The 19735-nt window shown below is 34.5% G+C and overlaps 1 protein-coding gene across 1 annotated transcript in view; it reads left to right on the forward strand.

Moving 5' to 3' along the window:
• The window catches only part of LOC123566099 (myosin heavy chain, non-muscle-like), a 183160-nt gene that overhangs the window by 156044 nt on the left and 7381 nt on the right, over positions 1-19735 (forward strand). The window contains exons 39-40 of the mRNA XM_053549186.1: positions 1788-1820; positions 7812-7864. Of these exons, the coding sequence (XP_053405161.1) occupies positions 1788-1820; positions 7812-7864 (86 nt within the window). The remainder of the gene's footprint in view (positions 1-1787; positions 1821-7811; positions 7865-19735) is intronic.

Below are 19735 nucleotides of genomic sequence, written 5' to 3' on the forward strand. Positions count from 1 at the left end.
TCACTTTATATTTTTTATCCAGTGTAAAGAACACTTTTTGATAGCTCCTAAAACAATTTTATCTTTGGATCAGTAGTCAATCTAACATTAAATTAGATATTCTTGACTAATGATAATAATATATGTAGAATTTATTTTCTCAGTAAGTTTGAGTATAGACTACATTAGTATAGACATAGTTGATAATAATATTAACATAAAGATTAAAATTCCATAAAAGTTCAAGAAATCAAACTGATGTTATTTGGAATCAAGCTGCTGTAAATAGAACTTATTTTCATAACCCCAAACTTCACCACAACCTTTGCAATTCTGAAGTATATTGTGAAAAGGATTAAACAAAATTATTATAAAATTTTATCAATGTTTTCATTTCTGAATTGTCAAATTAAATTCTTGAAATTAAAGAGGAATAACAATTTTTAAATATTTGAAATACAAAGGAAGCAAGGAAAAGTAGTTCCATCTTCTTAAGTTTCTATTGTTCAACACCCATACACTTAATTTCATATGGCAAATAACTTTCTTGCTAACTTATCTATAAATTGATTTTCTTCAGTTAAAGGACAGTCATTGTTTATATAGTAGCATTTAGAATTTTTACTCCAGAGAGTTTTTCTTGAAAGAACAGAAGACATTTCCAACTTTTAGAAGATATAAGCCATTCCTTTGAACACCTAAATAGTAATACCAGAATTTAGTTCATAATTTCAAAAGAAGTATGACTACCCTTAGACTGAAGGAATCACACAACTTTCTTTAATTATCTGCTTTTCCAATCCTTGAGTTACACATCATTTAATACCCCCACAGAACAAGATTTTGTCATACCAATTTTAATACATTGCATGATTCCCCTTGTTAATTAATTAAATGGTGTATAGGAACTGACTGTATTGAAGGGAGTTAAATGTATTTAAATCTGGATGTTTCAAACAAGATGAATTTTCCTTAGATACACATTTATGATATACCTGTACACGAATACTTTAAACTTAACAACATCCTTTGGTATGAACACCATCATATAGACAACAAACAATATTGTTGCGGGTTATCCCACCAAGTTAAAGTGTTTCAGACAATACATAGCATCTTATTATTCCGATTCACATCAGGATGTGAAGTGCCACACAAAGTAGTCCCATCATAACAATGCGGATGAATTATCAATGGACAAGTGGTTCTTATACAACCTGTATCCACTCACACTGACCATTTAGATTATATAAGATCTATCAATGATAAGGTATCCACCCATGATTATCACAAGCTAGGTCAGCAAGTTCACTAATATGAGCACATAAATTGTATTTGTTCTCTTCATGTATATTCATAGACTGGCATTTAAACAGAAAATAAATCTACCAAAAACCTGCAACCATCAGACATTTCAAGGCTTTGATTAGTATATAGTTATTGCATTTTTGATTTTGTTGACTTACTGCTTGCATGGGTTTTAAATTAATATTAATGATAATTTATTAATTTGATGCAATTTTATTTTTAATATAGATATTCTGAGTAGCTTGGAATGTATTTAAAAGAGGAAAAAAATTCCAAGATTTTAGTTTATAAATAAATTTTAAAAGTGTCATAGTAGTGTAAAACATCAGAAGAGTAGATTTAAACATACAGGGAAATACTTTAAGATCTTCAAAAAAAAATCAGTATTATTTTTTCCCATCAGTCTTTAGCTTTCAAACTAAGCATAACTGTTACATAAACTGCTTATTCTTTGTCTGCTTGACATTCTATATCATCCCATGTAAACTCCATTCTTGTAGCGGTGGATGGCTGAAAGTGACTTTTGCAGACCAGTAAGTCTATTTCTTTTCAAAATACGTCTTTTTTTTATGTATTCTTGAGTGATATTTTATCTTTGTAAATGTACAAGTTTTCCTATGTATGCTGGAGTGATATGTCTTTTAGTGAGTTTTCTTTAGTACAAAAAAGTGATCTGTTACAGCTTTAAATGGCTAGGATTTTGTATGTCCACTTTGGAGTGATATTTTGTCTGTCCAGATTTTCTTATATACATACTGGCTTTCAGTTGTACATGTAAAAATACATACACTGTAGCAGTTGTTTGTCTTTTTGTATTTTTGAGACTTAACATAAGTGATGTGATATTTAGTTGTTGTTTTTATTTCTTCTAAATTGAAAAATGATGTTACACTTTGAAGTTGCTAAATCTTGTGTTGTTTCTTTTTCTGAATTGTTCTTACACTTTGTCTAGAGTTGTTTACTATACTGAAGTGACTTTTTTGTTGTTTACATTTGGCTTTCAGTTTTGTCTTTGTCAGTTGATGTCTTACCTTATGGATGTGTGTGAAAAATGTTCCAGTTTCCTGTCCCTATTGTTATGTGTAAGTTAAGGTGTTTGTTGTAAAGCGCAGTGACATGTATTGAAGTGATGACATCTCTTATGAGTAATCTATAAACATGTCCCCTTTGTAAGTGTGTATGCTGGCTGTAGTTTGAAGCCCAATTTTTTTGCTTTGTTTTAAGTAAAAGCAGTTTTTTTTCTATGTATCAAGTTAATGGTGAATAAGAGTCATTATGGCTCTCTTGTTAATTTACCCAGCGTTTCAGTTGAAGTGAGGGATGGTTTTACACCCATGATGATTGAAAACATGTTTGAATACTGTTCCACAGTCTGTCATTTCATCACTCCCTCCATCATGCTTTCTTATGTACTCACAGTTTTCTTCATTTTCTATCCTATTCAAAGGAAACTTAGTAGATATCATCAACATGAAGTGGGCTTGTTCTTATTTTCAAGACTTGATGGCAGAGTGTTTTTTTCTACTTCATTTTCCAGTCATTATATACATAGACATGCACATGTTGTTGAGATATCCATGTTTGATCTTTAGTCTCCCACTGGTTACTCAACCATCTGTCAAGGTCAAGGTCAAACCCTAGGGCAAAAGTTAACATTGTATTATTTAGGATCTGTTTAGTGTCCTCTCTATAATTCTGCCATCGATCAAGAGATTATAGTATTACTTAACACAAATGTTCCTGTAATGAGGCAATGTATCATGCGCAACACCTAGACTCCTAAGTGAAAGGTCAAGGGCACACTTAGCAGTCAGAGGTCATTTTTCCAGTTCATTACATAACTCAACAATCCATCAAGGGCTTTTTTAATATTTCTTGATATAGATATTCCCAATGATGAGATGATATCTCATGCTCGTGCTCAACTTTCAGACCTCTAACTTGAAGGTCAAGGTCACACTTTGAGGTAAGAAGTTAACATGGTATTAACAGTCTTGTTTTGTCAATGGTCCATAACTCATCCATCAAAGAAGTATAGTATAACTTTGCACAAATATTCCCCATAAAGAGACAATGTATCATGTGCTTCACCTAGACCCCTAGTTTAAAGGTCAAGGTCAAATTGAAGATGAAAAAAAATAACAGGATCTGTTTTGTTTCCTCTCTTTACTCTTTCATCCAGCAAAGGATTTTGATATACACTTGGCACAATGCTCCACATTATGAGACCACCTGTCATACACAATATGTGGTCCTCTGGCTTCAAGGCGATGGTCACACTTATAACATATATAACACTATTTAAGATACATCATTGACAGATATCAAATCATTAAATATGCTACAGCTGAGATAAGTAAAATTCCAATTAAAGACTCATTGTACTTCATTCACTTTTGTTATGCCCTTTTTTTAAATAGACAGCATTAAAACTTCATCTGTACCTTATGTACTTGAACCCTTACAGTTTTCATCAAGTGAACATGAAAAGAGAGCAAAAATGCAAGCACTCCTGTGTTATTTTGAAGTCTTTCTTGTTTCATGTTTGCCGTATTTCCAAGATCATCTTGCACCTTTATTATTGAGAACAACATTGTACTGGCTTCTGTTTTTGAGTTATTAGATTGGGGTATGTCGTTGGTCGGGCGGGCGGGCGGATGGGCGGCGGCGGCGTCAAACTGGTGTTTCCTGTCAATAACTTTTGTTTCGGTAAAGATATTTGAATAAAACTTGGTATGTATGTAGCTTATATCAAGACAAAGGCTGGGATTGATTTTGGGGTTTCTGGGGTCAAGGTCAATGTCACTGTTACTTAAAATAGAAAAAGGGTTTCCGGTCAATAACTTGACTTAGGAATGAGCTATCATGATGAAACTTGGTGTATAGAAAACTTATATAAAGTTGTAGCTTGGGATTGATTTTGGGGTTTCTGGGATCAAGGTCAAGGTCATTGTTACTAAAAAATAGGGTTAGGGTTAGGTTAGGGTTAGGGTTGTGCTTTAAACTGGTGCACTGTGATTCAGTATACTTTTTTATTCTTATGTTGTAGCTTGGGATTGATTTTGGGGTTTCTGGGATCAAGGTCAAGGTCATTGTTACTAAAAATAGGGTTAGGGTTAGCAGGCCTTTCCCCAGCCGCATAAGGCGCCGCGCTACCGCGGCGCTTAAAACACGAAATACAGCTTCCCGCAGCGCTTAAATATCCCGCGCGGTGCCTCAATTAATAGCGCAGCGTCTTAAATCAGTAAGCGATTTCATCCCCGTGAGATACCTCATGTGTAGTGTATATGTAATTTCCCTGTTGACATGCCTCGACGATTTTTTTGATCAGCAAATTACGTCACGGCAAGTGCACACAGTTAATGAGAATCAAAGAAGTGTTAAAACTAATTGATAAATAGTATGGATGCTGTGAAATGTCAAAAAGGGGTGCGTAAGTGGCCAGCTGATTACCAAGGACGTGAAAAGTGCCCTAGATTTCTTTGTGCAAAATTTAAATTAGACCGTTGTTTAGTATAATAACAAGTATATATCAATGCAGTTTGATTCTACTGTAATTTAAACTAGAAAATGCACAAATTTTAATGAATATCGAAAGTAAAAGTAAGTTTAGAATGACCGTTCACGAGTCTTATTACTCCCGATGTCGTATGCAATTTTTCCGTATTTCCTTCAAAAAAAGCTGACAGTCGGTGTATTTTTTTACGATGAGAAACATCAAAATTTGAGGAACTATCTCTGGTTTACCCTAGTAGGTCATGTAACTGAGTAAAAACTACTTTCAGACAACATTCCGAAAGTGTACCAGTATCCGGATAGTATATTTTGGATATGCGTTTTAGTAAACTTAACCTGACTGTAATAGCACTTTTCTGTTAATGAAATATTGATGAAAGACCTGATCGATACAACATGACTTTTGATAATTATTAGTTTACAATGTGACCTGAAACAGGCCTTTAACTATGTTGTTTACAACATGATCTTGGTTTCAAGATTATATAAGCTAATATATTAAGACCCTCCACTATTTCATATTCATATGAATAAGTTGACATTCTTGGTGACATTCTTTAAGAGAAAGGCTTGAATGGTTTAACCTAAACTATAACGTAAGTAAAAAACCTTTGTAAACTTTGTTACTGGTTTTTGGAAGATTTACCACTTAAATTTATTCTGTGACATTTCCATTAAGTGTGCAATAAAGATAAATGGAATACATATTAACTAAAGACATCTAGAAAGGCAACTACTGCTATGATAACTTTCAGGTTGAAAAGAACACCCTGCCCCTTTCGGACAACACTCTGTCCCTTTTTGGCAGCACTCTGACCTTTTTGAGCTCTAGAAATAACACTATAATTATTATGATATATTGATGGTTATAACATTATGTGAAAATGTAGAAGTAATGAAATAAATGTTGTTGTGTTTTTTTGCATATGGTATACTTAAAAAAGCACAATTTGGGTTCGATTTAAAAAAAAAAAATCGAACACGGGAGGGGGTACCCCTCACACACCCACCCCTTATCCCGCCACACAAACTTTACCCCAGCGCCTTAAAAAATTTCTGGGGAAGGGCCTGGTTAGGGTTGTGCTTTAAAGTGGTGCACTGTGATTCAGTATACTTTTTTATTCTTATGAAAAGTGTTGAAAACCTGGTTTTGTGGCATTGCCGTGTTTCTTGTTTCAACATTGTACTGGCTTCTGTTTTTTCAACATTGTACTGGCTTCTGTTTTAACTACTTCCTGAAGATAATGATGCCATCTTAAATTCACCGATCCTTGAAGCTTAAATGAATAAATAACATGATAATTTTACCTTTTCCTTATGAACAAGAACTGACAAACTTCGCCTTAAAGTCACGTTCACCTGATGGTTTATGAAAATCTGTGTAAGAAACAGTTAATTGTTTAAGGAAAGGATTGTGATAAATGAGCACTCCTATTCCAAGAGCAGAAACATTTCCTGGAAGTGCATTTTATATGACACTTTTAGTAACCACTGTTTGACATGAAGTAAGATTAAATGTTTAATTACATAATAAAAGGACACAACTCTTCAGGGTTTAACCTGGTTTTTTTTCTGTGTTTGCAGCTTTGCAAAATAGATTTTTTTTCACTTTTGTACTTGTGTTTTTGTTGCAAGTAAAAACCTGCCAAAAGTATCTTCATAGCAAAGGAAATGAATATTATCTTGCTGAGCTTTATTATGTCTTTCCTGAACCAAATCCTTATTCTGCAGAATGTTCTTTTCTTCTTAGTACCAATTAAGAAAAATAAGAGTTTTACAAGTTCCAGTTTGCTCAAAACTTGACAGGACCGGCAAAATTTGTTCGAGTTATTAGTAATTCTAGCCACCGAATACTTTATACTAAAGATTTTACCAGGTCCAGACGATGAGTTCGAGTAGGGGTGCTAGAATTATCCAAGTTCGAGCAAACAAAGTTTGACAGTATGTCCAGTAGAAACTAAATAGAACCCATTGTCTTTTATTAATAGTAACATTTTTCTTTTCTTGTAGATGCAGTGCTTCTATTAATTGATTTCCTGAAAATAGATAAAAAAAACATAGATATTTTACAGAGCAAAAGGTTACATGATGTAATTAACTTAACATGGTTATAAACTAAATTGGATATAATTATGTCACATCTATCATGGCCTAATAACTTCTATTCTTGTTTCAGATTGTATAAGTGAATATTTTTGCACCACAAAAACTTAGTAAAAGCCTTGAAAAAACCTTTTTGAAAATAAAAATGCAATTTAGTTTAATCCACCTTGTGTTTGACTGTTGGTGGTACTGAGATTTTTCTTGTGTTTTAAAAACATGCTTCTTTGTAAAGTGGGTAATAATTAATCATGAAAACATGCAATTTATGGGGGAAAAAATGTAAAAATTGGGGTTGTTGGTACTTTTTAGCAATTGGGCATAGAAAAAAGGGGAAGGGAAGTGAGATGGGAGAGGGAAGAAGGACTCTCCTATCTAGAAAATAACATATATTTTCACCATGCAAAATAATCACTTATAGAAGTTTTATATCAGCTTCTGTGCATGTATTCAGAACATTTTATAGCCGCCATCTCAGGTTTCATTATTTCTTTTCATTTTATATTTATTATTATAGATGTAACAGCGACCACTTCATTCTTTCAGAATTCAGGTTGACTCTGCCCTAAATCAATGAATTGAGGGTGAAAATGAAAATTTGTTTTGCTTAATTTACAAATTTCTAGCAATGGTGTTTAACTGTGGATGTTTTATGGATTTTGACCTTCAAAAATAAAATGAATTTCACTGAAGTTAGATTTCAGATTATCTCATCTGTAAAGTGATGAACATGAGTCCCCCATGAAAATTGATAACTTCACAGTATGCCTTTTCTGAATGGTAAATCATTTTTAGTGCAAATTATTTTTAATATTTGCTAGAATGAATTGGTTGCTGACTTCAAACCCAAACCTGCATGCAATTTTCCTGCATGATAATAGCTTTTGTTTCTCTTCTTTTCTTTTCAGAAGTGCCTCTCACCCCAAACCGATCCTGTCTGTTAGTCCACCAAAAATCACAAGTAAGGTGATAGCTGGCCTTTTGAAGACAACGCCGGGCTCGTCATCTCATTCGACCTTGACCCCAGACACTCCTCCCTCACCTCCGACCTCTGCACTGCCTGATAGCTTGTGATCTGTTTATAGCACAACCTTCACCTTTGACCTTCTTTGCACAAGGTGAACTAGCATAATACAATGGAATAGTCTTTACTGTGGGTGTAAATGTTTGATATTAAAGTTCCAGTCTACACAACATTGCTTTAATATATAGTCAGTCTTTTCAATCTTAAAAAAAAAAATGTAATAACCACTTAAAGACGTTAGAATGATATTCTACTTTGAAATAATATATTTCTTGTAAGTAAGATTTTGATAGTGCTATAAAGTTAAAGAAAACAGTAAGGTATGAAACTGTTGAACTGTTTCTCAGCTAGCTTTGTATGGTTAACATTTGACATTTAACCCTTAGCCTGCTGCAGGCCAATTTAACAGCCTTTGCAAACAGCTTGGAACCAGATCAGACGCCGATTAAATCAGCGTCTGATCAGGTTCCAAGCTGTTTGCTACTCGGACAATATTTCTTCCAATTTTGGAGCAAATTGAATGAACTTTACAATTTTAGTAGACGACATTTCCAGCAGACGACAATTTATCTAGCATGCTAAAGGTTAAATGTTTCAGTCAATAATGAGAAATGATGAAATATGAGTAAAGAGACAGTACTTTATCACTATTGACAACTAAGCACATTTGTTATACCTGAAGCAGCATTCTAATATCTGTGAACAAAATTAAACCTGCTAGAGTAGTTATTTATTGTCACATCAAGTACACTGGAATGGAACTTTAATATTATTTTTGGTCATAGGGAAATAAAACCATGTTACCTAGCTCAGTTTTATAATTAATATCATGTTCTATGTGGATATCCTGTTATTTGGTGTAATTGTCCTATGAATTGGGTATTAAACAACTGGTTTTGATATCTTTTTACTATGTCTTAAAATCTTCCCTTATAATAATATTATGGATTCGAGTAAGGACAATTTTTTTTCATATTTGTTCAACAGTTTGAAAGATCTAATACATACATAGCAGTTGAAACAATGGATGTGTTCTTTGAACTGTTTTCTCATATAGACTGCACTTGCTGTCCATGTAAAACTTGTTAGTTTGTAAATTGCTAATTACAATGTGAAAATATCCTGTAAAATACAGTAATGGTTCATTGATTTTAGGTCAAGGAAAAGTATGTGAAAAAATTCTTTCTTGAGATGGTTATTATTTATTATTATATATATAATGATTTTAAATATTTCATCATTCAACCAAATAATGAACCACTGTCTTAAAGCAATTTAAAAGGTATGAACACTTGATTTTGTTGTATCTCTATGATTCCAGCAGGTATTAAAGTTTTCTCATATTTGTATAAGATGTAAGTGAGATGTTACACTGAAATATATAGTCCTGTATGGCACCATATTAACCTCGACTGAGTTGATATGCTTTAAAACCATTAATCAACAAACTGATTAGTAAATTTACATGATTTACGGTACATCTTAAAGATAATGAATGTTTCTCTCAGAGTACTTCTGACTGCTAGAACAAGTTTCCAGAATTGTTATTCATCAATTAAAATAATAAGAAAATTACTGTGTATGATTAAGTCATATGAAGCCAGTCAGAACCCCTGTTTGTGTGGTCTTTGGCTTTCAGATAGTCATGTTATATCAAGCTTAACTTTTCTTGAAGGGGAAAAAAAATATGTGAAAGAAAACGAAAATTTTACAAGTATTTCTTGGTCAATTCACACTGTGAGCTTAATTTAATACCACAGATGTACTATTAAAACATTAGATTTACCAATAAAATACAATTCTAGAAAATCTAGAATGAACGCACTCTATCATGATTAGTTTTCACCCAGTTTTTCCCCTGATTGTGTCAATATTAACAACTATTCTCATTCATGGAAAAACAGTTTTAGATTCATGGCTTTATCTTTATTTGGAAATATCCATAAATCTGTTATTACAAAGGCACACCTTACATGCTGGTCATGTTAATGGCTTTGGCAGGAAGCAGGAAATTTTATAATTGGATGTCTCCAGTCCCAATTTAGAATCCTGTTGCAATTTGGTCTTGTTTCTGGATGTTTTATTGGGAGATGTCTAAAGTTTAATTTGGTTACGATTGAATGTATATGAGCCGTGCCATGAGAAAACCAACATAGTGGGTTTGCGAACAGCATGGATCCAGACCAGCCTGCGCATCCACGCAGTCTGGTCAGGATCCATGCTGTTCGCTTTTAAAGCCTATTGGAATTGGAGAAACTGTTAGCAAACAGCATGGATCCTGACCAGACTGTGCGGATGCGCAGGCTGGTCTGGATCCATGCTGGTCGCAAACCCACTATGTTGGTTTTCTCATGGCATGGCTCAATTATAATCAGTGCTATGTTGTTAAAACAACAACAAGGAAATTGAATTTTGTTAAAATATTTAGAATACCATTTTTACCCCCAGTTGATTTTATTCCCAAAAGAATTTTGATTTAATGTTAAAGCATATAAAGCAGGACTGGTGTCCTTAAAGACAATATGGGTAGTTTATAAAAAAAAAGAAAAAAAAAAAGAAAAAATGTGACATTCTCTGTTTTTCCTGTAACTGTTCCAAGTTCTAGTGTTTTTTCTGTGCTCTTTAATGAAGATAGACTTAACTTTAATCATTTCTGCCTTAGAAGTCCAAAGAAAACACCAAAAAATATGCTGAAAAAAATGTGGGTTTTTTTTTTTTTGGTGTTTGGGTTTTTTGTCCAAAGTGCAACACCATTTTTCTTCCATTTAAAAAGAAATGTTTGTTGTCAAAAATTTGGCAGCCACTTTATATACAAAGCCATTATGAACTTTTAAAGATATATTGTAAAAGGTAAAGTCTTAGATATAGATAGTATTGGGGGTGGGGGGGGGGGCTGGGCTTGGTTTGTATGAGGGGAAAAACACCTTATTTTCCATCATTTTTTCAGAAATTTCATTGAATGCTGTTTAAGGTGTGAATTAAATTTCCTAGAAAAATATGAACTTAACTGTAGTATATTGTGATTTAAAACCATAAATAATGGATGGCCATGCAAAGAAGTGCAGTCTATTGAAAACAGAAAGATGTGTATATTTAGTCAGTGACTTGAATATGTTTTGGTCTATAAACTGTGTAGAAATGTTGTACTGTGCTAACTGTTTTGTATATATTTTGTAGATAAGATTTTGGACTAAGGGTTTTGGTAATAACTTTCGTCAGAAAACACTGTTCAATAAAAAAAAAATGACTATTCCATTTGTATGCAAAGTTTGGCTTAACTAACAACCTTGTCTTGTGTAGAGCATACTTTAGTACATTATTTATTTTTAACACAGTAAAATTAGTTACAAAGCTATTTTATAATGTTTGATGATATGTTAGTTTTATGTAAGTTTCAAGTAGCTGATTTTAGTCTTTATTTTATGCAAAATGTTTTTGTGAACTAAAAGGCATTAGTATAGATGAAAAACAATAATTTGATTTTATCCCATGTTGTGTTCCAGTTACAGTGATTGCAGAGTTGTTATAAAATTATTTACCATTTCTTTGTAACTCTTGTATGTAAATGTGAGAATACTTTAACTGGTATGACCTTTTAATATTTATTATATTGGCAGATATCGTTTGCCAATTACCCCATAAGTCTATACAGGTCTGTTGAAATCCAGTTGATAATTATGTCTCCCCCAGGAGACATATTGTTTTTGCCCTGTCCGTCCGTCCGTCCGTCTGTCTGTCCGTCCGTCCGTACGTCACACTTCATTTCCGAGCAATAACTGGAGAACCATTTGACCTAGAACCTTTAAACTTCATAGGGTTGTAGGGCTGCTGAAGTAGACGACCCCTATTGTTTTTGGGGTCACTCCGTCAAAGGTCAAGGTCACAGGTGGCCTGAACATTGAAAACCATTTCCAATCAATAACTAGAGAACCACTTGACCCAGAATGTTGAAACTTCATAAGATGATTGGTCATAAAGAGTAGACGACCCCTATTGATTTTGGGGTCACTCTGTCAAAGGTCAAGGTCACAGGGGCCTGAACATTGAAAAGCATTTCCGATCAATAACTAGAGAACCACTTGACCCAGAATGTTGAAACTTCATAGGATGATTGGTCATAAAGAGTAGATGACCCCTATTGATTTTGGGGTCACTCCATCAAAGGTCAAGGTCACAGGGGCCTGAACATTGAAAACCATTTCCGATCAATAACTAGAGAACCACTTGACCCAGAATGTTGAAACTTCATAGGATGATTGGTCATGAAGAGTAGATGACCCCTATTGATTTTGGGGTCACTCATTCAAAGGTCAAGGTCACAGGGGCCTGAACATTGAAAACCATTTCCTGTCAGTAACTTGAGAACCACTTGACCCAGAATGTTGAAACTTAATAGGATGATTGGTCATGCAGAGTAGATGACCCCTAACGATTTTGGGGTCACTCTGTGAAAGGTCAAGGTCACAGGGGCCTGAACATTGAAAACCATTTCCGGTCAGTAACTTGAGAACCACTTGACCCAGAATGATGAAACTTTATAGGATGATTGGTCATGCAGAGTAGATGACCCCCAACGATTTTAGGGTCACTCTGTTAAAGGTCAAGGCCACAGGGGCCTGAACATGGAAAACCATTTCCAATCAATAACTTGAGAACCTCTCGACCCAGAATGTTGAAACTTCATAGGATGATTGTTCATGCAGAGTAAATGACCCCTATTGTTTTTGGGGTCACTCCGTTAAAGGTCAAGGTCACAGGGGCCTGAACATTGAAAACCATTTCTGGTCAGTAACTTGAGAACCACTTGACCCAGAATGTTGAAACTTCATAGGATGATTGAACATGCAGAGTAGATGACCCCTATTGATTTTGGGGTCAGTCTATTAAAGGTCAAGGTTACAGTGGCCTGTTCATGTAAAATCATTTTTTGGAAATAACTTGAGAACCACTTGACCTACAATGTTGAAACTTAATAGGATGATTGGACATGCAGAGTAGATGACCCCTATTTATTTTGAGGTCACTTGATTAAAGGTCAAGGTCACAGGAGCCTGAACAGTGACTTGAGAACCACTAGGCCAAGAGTGTTGAAATTTAGCGGGATGACTGGACATGCCAAGTAGATGATCCCTATTGCAGCTAACCATCAGTGTCTCTTTGACTTTCGCTCCTGACCCCTATTGACTTCTTGCCTATAGGACTTTGCATTGGGAAGACATGCGCTTTTTTACAAAAGCATTTTCTAGTTATAGAAGGTTTTATTAAGTTGGTAAACCTATCATTAATTCCCAGATACAGGAGGTGGGGGCTATATTGGAGTGGTCTTGAGTTGGTTTTTCAGTCTGTTCATCCCATTAATAATCCATCGGCACAGGCTTGTCCCCAAATCCATTCAATAAATGTTCAAATTACTACACAGAAATGTTAACCATCAAAATAGGATACAACAAGAAAGACATTATGAATGTGTAGGTGTATGTACTTTTTGAATATTACAAGATTTAAGCATTACATACAATTCTTGCACTTTTCATAAAATCTTGTGAAAAATGTTCTTATTGTCTGTATAAGAATCTTACTGATGCACCGATTTATTTTCGATATTTGTCATTTTAGATAGCAGTACAAATTTTTTGATACATGACAACCCTACAAATAGCTTTATTTTACCTTCCTTCTAAACTGCTGACAGGATTTGCATAAAACCAGCTTTAGATGCTTGCCTTATCAAGATGACATGCAGAGCACACTACCTAGGTCATTAGGAACCAAGGTTAAGGCCAAGCCCACCAACTTAGCTAAATAGGGAGAACACAGATCTACGGATCTGGGAGTCAGAGTTCGATCCCTGGGCGGGGCGATCTGGACTTGCTACCTTATCTGAGAGAAGCTTTTATTTATGACTTGGATGCTTTCCCTTAAATTACACATATGTGTAAATAAATCACTTGATCAGTGTATTAGATAACTGGTACACAAAATATTTGGTTTTAAGATTCAAAATTAGGCCTTGAGAAACAAAAATGAAACAAAACCAAATCATAGAAAGAAAAAGTTGTTTAACACGAAAATTGAACAGCATGTAAAACATGTATATTACTTTACGAAACAAGTGTCAGCATACTGATATAAACATTGAATTCCAGAAAAGGACTGCCTAAAGGGGCCCCACTTCAGGACAGTCAAACACCTTTAAAAACACCATTTTCAAAGAACTGTTACACAAGTTCGTTTTGATGCATTTGCAATAGCGTGCAAGTGGTGAAATTTCACATAACAAGATGGAACAGTTTCCAGCAATTATTTATCTTTATTTCTTTACAAATGAAATTCATTTTCAAAGGGAGACAACTTTTTCTCGACGAATACTTAAAATATTCAGAAAAAGTTGTCTCTCTTTGAAAATGAATGCCATTTGTACTTAAAATATTCGGAAAAAATTTGTCTCCCTTTGAAAATGAATACCATTTGTAAAGAAATAAAGATAAACAATAATTGCTGAAAACTGTGCTCCACCTTGTTATGCGAATCTTTACCACTTGCACGCAATTGCAAATGCATCAAAACGAACATGTGTAACAGTTCTATGATAGAGCTAAACGCTCAGCGACTGTTGTTGATGCGCTGATGGGGAATCAGCAAAATTGATGAATAACTCCAATTCTGTTTTAAATGTCTTGTATTGAAATCAACACAAATATAAATAACAAATAAATAATGAGTTCCTTCGACAATTAAATCTTGACTTCAAAATTAATGTCCAAACGGTTTTCAGTATAAAAGTTTACTTTTTACACAACTACAGGTATTCCTGACATAAATTCTAACTCTGCAGAGATTGTCTTAGTTCTTACTTTTGAGTCCTAATATTTTTTTCCTTTTTTCTTCATTCAAAACCATGCTTTATATAGCATATTATGTTGGCAAGGAAACATATGCCAAAAACATTTCTAAACAAGTATTTAACAAGTATAGACTCTTACAGTGAGAATTAGTCAAGATAAATTTCAATTTGTATAACAGTTAATCATACATAATCATTATACCAATCAACATTATAATGAGCATAATAGCAATGTTTTTAACACAATAAAATTATACAGTAAAAGCTAAAACATATTAGGTCCAGGTTAAAACATGTCTGTAAATTAGTTAGAAATCTTCTAAGAGGATAATAATAAGTTGTAACAAAATTGGATTTTTCTGAAAATACATATTCTAATAAGATCATTTTGAGAAAATCAAAAATCAAGTAATAATTCCTGTGTTTAACTTTTGAGAGAAATATTGTCACAGAAAACCTTGTGACAGTTCTTTGAAAATGGTGAATTTTAAAAGGCGTTTGACTGTCTGGAAGTTGGGCCCCTTCAAGCACTCCTTTTCCAGAATTCAATGTTTATATCAGTATACTGACACTTGTTTCGTAAAGTAATAAACATGTTTTGCATGCTGTTCAATTTTCATGTCAAACAACTCTTTCTTTCTATGATTTGATGTTGTTTGATTTTTGTTTGTCAAGGCCTAATTCTCAACCTTAAGAAATGTACCATGTTGAACAACCAACCTCTCTTGAATTTTCCTGATTAACATTTTGCAAAATGGGGACATTTATTAAGGCCTTGAAAATTCTTGTTTTTTATTTTTTTTTAAATTCTTAGTAAATATGCAGTATAAATCTAACTTTTAATGAATAAATTTTAACAGTAACCTTTACAGAATCCTGCATTGTCATAGTAAGGATTATTCAGTTATGAACTTATTTTTTTAGCTCACATGTCACAAAGTGACAAGGTGAGCTTTTGTGATCACGCAGCGTCCGTCGTCCGTCCATGCGCCCGTAAACTTTTGCTTGTGACCACTCTAGAGATCACATTTTTCATGGGATCTTTATGAAAGTTGGTCAGAATGTTCATCTTGATGATATCTAGGTCAAGTTCGAAACTGGGTCACGTGCGGTTCAAAACTAGGTCAGTAGGTCTAAAAATAGAAAAACCTTGTGACCTCTCTAGAGGCCATATTTTTCATGGATCTTCATGAAAGTTAGTCAGAATGTTTACCTTGATGATATCTAGGTCAAGTTCAAAACTGGGTCACGTGGCGACAAAAACTAGGTCAGTAGGTCAAATAATAAAAAAATCTTGTGACCTCTCTAGAGGCCATATTTGTCATTGGATCTATATGAAAGTTGGTCTGAATGTTCATCTTGATGATATCTAGGTCAAGTTCGAAACTGGGTCAACTGCGGTCAAAAACTAGGTCAGTAGGTCTAAAAATAGAAAAACCTTGTGACCTCTCTAGAGGCCATACTTTTGAATGGATCTTCATGAAAATTAGTCAGAATGTTCACGTTGATGATATCTAGATCAGTTTTGAAACTGGGTTACGTTCCTTAAAAAACTAGGTCAGTAGGTCAAATAATAAAAAAAACTTGTGACCTCTCTAGAGGCCATATTTTTCATGGGATCTTTATGAAAGTTGGTCAGATTGTTCATCTTGATGATATCTAGGTCAAGGTTGAAACTGGGTCACATGCGATCCAAAACTAGGTCAGTAGGTCTAAAAATAGAAAAACCTTGTGACCTCTCTAGAGGCCATATTTTTCAATGGATCTTCATGAAAGTTAGTCAGAATGTTTACCTTGATGATATCTAGGTCAAGTTCAAAACTGGGTAACGTGCCGGCAAAAACTAGGTCAGTAGGTCAAATAATAAAAAAAACTTCTGACCTCTCTAGAGGCCATATTTGTCATTGGATCTGTATGAAAGTTGGTCTGAATGTTCATCTTGATGATATCTAGGTCAGGTTCGAAACTGGGTCAACTGCGTTCAAAAACTAGGTCAGTAGGTCTAAAAATAGAAAAACCTTCTGACCTCTCTAGAGGCCATACTTTTCAGTGGATTTTCATGAAAATTGTTGAGATGGTTCACCTTGATGATATCTAGGTCAAGTTCGAAACTGGGTCACGTGCCTTCAAAAACTAGGTCAGGAGGTCAAATAATAAAAAACCTTGTGACCTCTCTAGAGGCCATATTTTTCATGGGATCTGTATGAAAGTTGGTCTGAATATTCATCTTGATGATATCTAGGTCAAGTTCGAAACTGGGTCAGCTGCGGTCAAAAACTTGATCAGTAGGTCTAAAAATAGAAAAACCTTTTGACCTCTCTAGAGGCCATATTTTTCAATGGATCTTCATGAAAATTGGTCTGATTGTTCACCTTGATGATATCTAGGTAAAGTTTGAAACTGGGTCACATGCGGTCAAAAACTAGGTCAGTACTTATAAATATAGAAAAACCTTGTGACCTCTCTTAGAAGCCATATTTTTCATTAGATTTCATGAAAATTGGTGAGAATGTTCACCTTGATGATATCTAGGTCAGTTTCAAAACTGGGTCACGTGCCTTCAAAAACTTGGTCATTAGGTCAAATAATAGAAAAACCTTGTGACTTCTTTAGAGGCCATATTTTTCAATGGATCTTCCTAAAAATAGGTCAGAATTTTTATCTTGATCATATCTAGGTCAAGTTCAAAACTGGGTCACATGAGCTCAGAAACTAGGTCGCTATGTCAAATAATAGAAAAAACAACGTCATACTTGGTTCAAAACTTGGTAATGTGGGGACAGGTGAGCAATTCAGGACCATTATGGTCCTCTTGTTTCTTATTAGGGATTATACAATGATAATGTAAATGGTTCAAGCCTAGTTCTGTAAAAGTATGCTTTTAACAAGTGATGGGTTTGTTGTTGTACTTGTTTTTTTATGTTTTCTGATACATTTTTATGTCCCCCTTTGTAGAAAAGGGGATATACAGTTGAAACTCGATGTCTCAAACTTGCTTATCTCAAAATTCCGGCTATCGGAGACAACTTAAGTCCCAATCTGGAAAGCATAAGCACAAAATATCATTTTAAGACAAATTTCAGTTATCTTGGAGTAAAACGCTCAATCCTTTGGAATCGGAGATTATAACCGAGTTTCAACTGTGTATTGTTTTGCTCTCTATTTGTCTGTTGGTAATTCCTTTGATTTCCAACCTGAATAGATAGAAAATATGTACATGACTCTTATTGCTTAAAAATAGGCATCAGTAGGTCAAGGTCACAGAGACCTCGAGACTGAAAATGGTCTCCCCTCAATAATTAAAGTACACTTTGGCTGTCAGTCTGCATAGTCCGTGGATGGTCACCATTTTTTTTGAAGACAGGCTGTCGTGGGGTGCATATGAGTTTTACAAGCAGTTCTGCTTAGTTTTGCTAGATCTTTTAAAGCCTTCAATCAATTTCAACATGCTTTTTTGCACAGACATTTCACTATGATGAACATTCTGTGATTTTATCACATAATTATGCCACCCTCAGCATTTTTTGTTTAGTAGGAAAACAAATATCATTTTAAACAGAATTTACAAATAACTTTAACAGTTTTGCGGAAACTTCAGTAACCTTTCCAATTAGCTTACAGACTGTTGTCTTTCTGAGTGTGTTTATTTCGATTCCAAGGATTAAATTCAAAGCAATTAAAGTTGCTGTTCTGAAAAAAAACTTGCTCTACATCTTGGCATTTTAATGGCATATCACAAAGTTTAATTCGCTCTCATAATTACACCCAGCGCACCCACCAGGCTGCCCCCACAAGCAGTTATTCTAGAAATCAATTGATAGAGCCTCTTTGGTTGTTTTTGCAAGTAGTTAGCTGGTATTAATCTTTCATAACTGATTAGATGAATCTGAGTAAACAGTTGCAGTCATTTTCTGAATCATCAGTGTTGTGAATTGTAGCTTTTGATATATTCCTGGAAACAACAGCAACATTAATGTGCCAGTTACATCTACAATAGTTATATAACAATAGAGTAATTCACTTAAGCTGTGCCCTTGTCAAATTATTTCACAGTTTATTGTGTCTAAATATATTAAAATCTGGTTCTACTGTATAGTATTTCTTAAATCAGTTAGTATTTTTGAAGCTTGAATTAAATTTTATTAGCTCAACTGAGCCAAAAGCTTTTGTGACCGCTCGATGTCCGTCGTCCGTCCGTCAACATTTTCTACAAGAACATCTTCTTCAAAAACCACTGGGCAGATTTACACCAAACTTCACAGGAATGATCCTTGGGTGGCCCCCTTTCAAAATTATTCATGAGATTGAATTCCGCACAGAAATCTGGTTGCCATGGCAACCAAAAGGAAAAAACGTAAAAAACTTCTTGGCCAAAACCGCAAGGTGTAGAGCCTCGATATTTGGCATGTGACATCATCTAATGGTCCTCTATGCAAATTGTTCAAATTATGCCCCTGGGGTGAAAAGAGGCTCCGCCCCAGGGGTCCCAAGTTTTACATAGACTTATATAGGAATAAACTTTAAAAATCTTCTTGTCAGAAACCACAAGACCAAGGCCTTTGATATTTGGTATGTAGCATTGCCTTGTGGTCCTCTACTAAGATTGTTCAAATTATTACCCTGGGGTAAAAGGCCATGCCCGGGGTGGTCCCAAGTTTTACATAGACCTTTATAGGAAAAAACTTTAAAAATCTTCTTGCCTGAAAGTTCAAGGCCTAGGCCTTTGATATTTGGTGTGTAGCATTGCCTAGCGGTTCTCTAACAAGATAGATCCAATTATGCCCCTGGGGTGAAAAGAGGCCCTGCCCAGGGGGTCACTTGTTATATGAGTTATAGAGGAAAAATTATACTTAGAAAATTATCGGATCATATTTCCTAGACTGTTTAATTATAATTACCTGATGACCCCAAGTAGGGGTCACTTGACTGTGACCTCGACCTACTGACTTAAGAAACAGCCTTGA

This window comes from Mercenaria mercenaria, chromosome 8, assembly GCF_021730395.1.
Source record: "Mercenaria mercenaria strain notata chromosome 8, MADL_Memer_1, whole genome shotgun sequence".
NCBI classification, from domain to species: domain Eukaryota; kingdom Metazoa; phylum Mollusca; class Bivalvia; order Venerida; family Veneridae; genus Mercenaria; species Mercenaria mercenaria.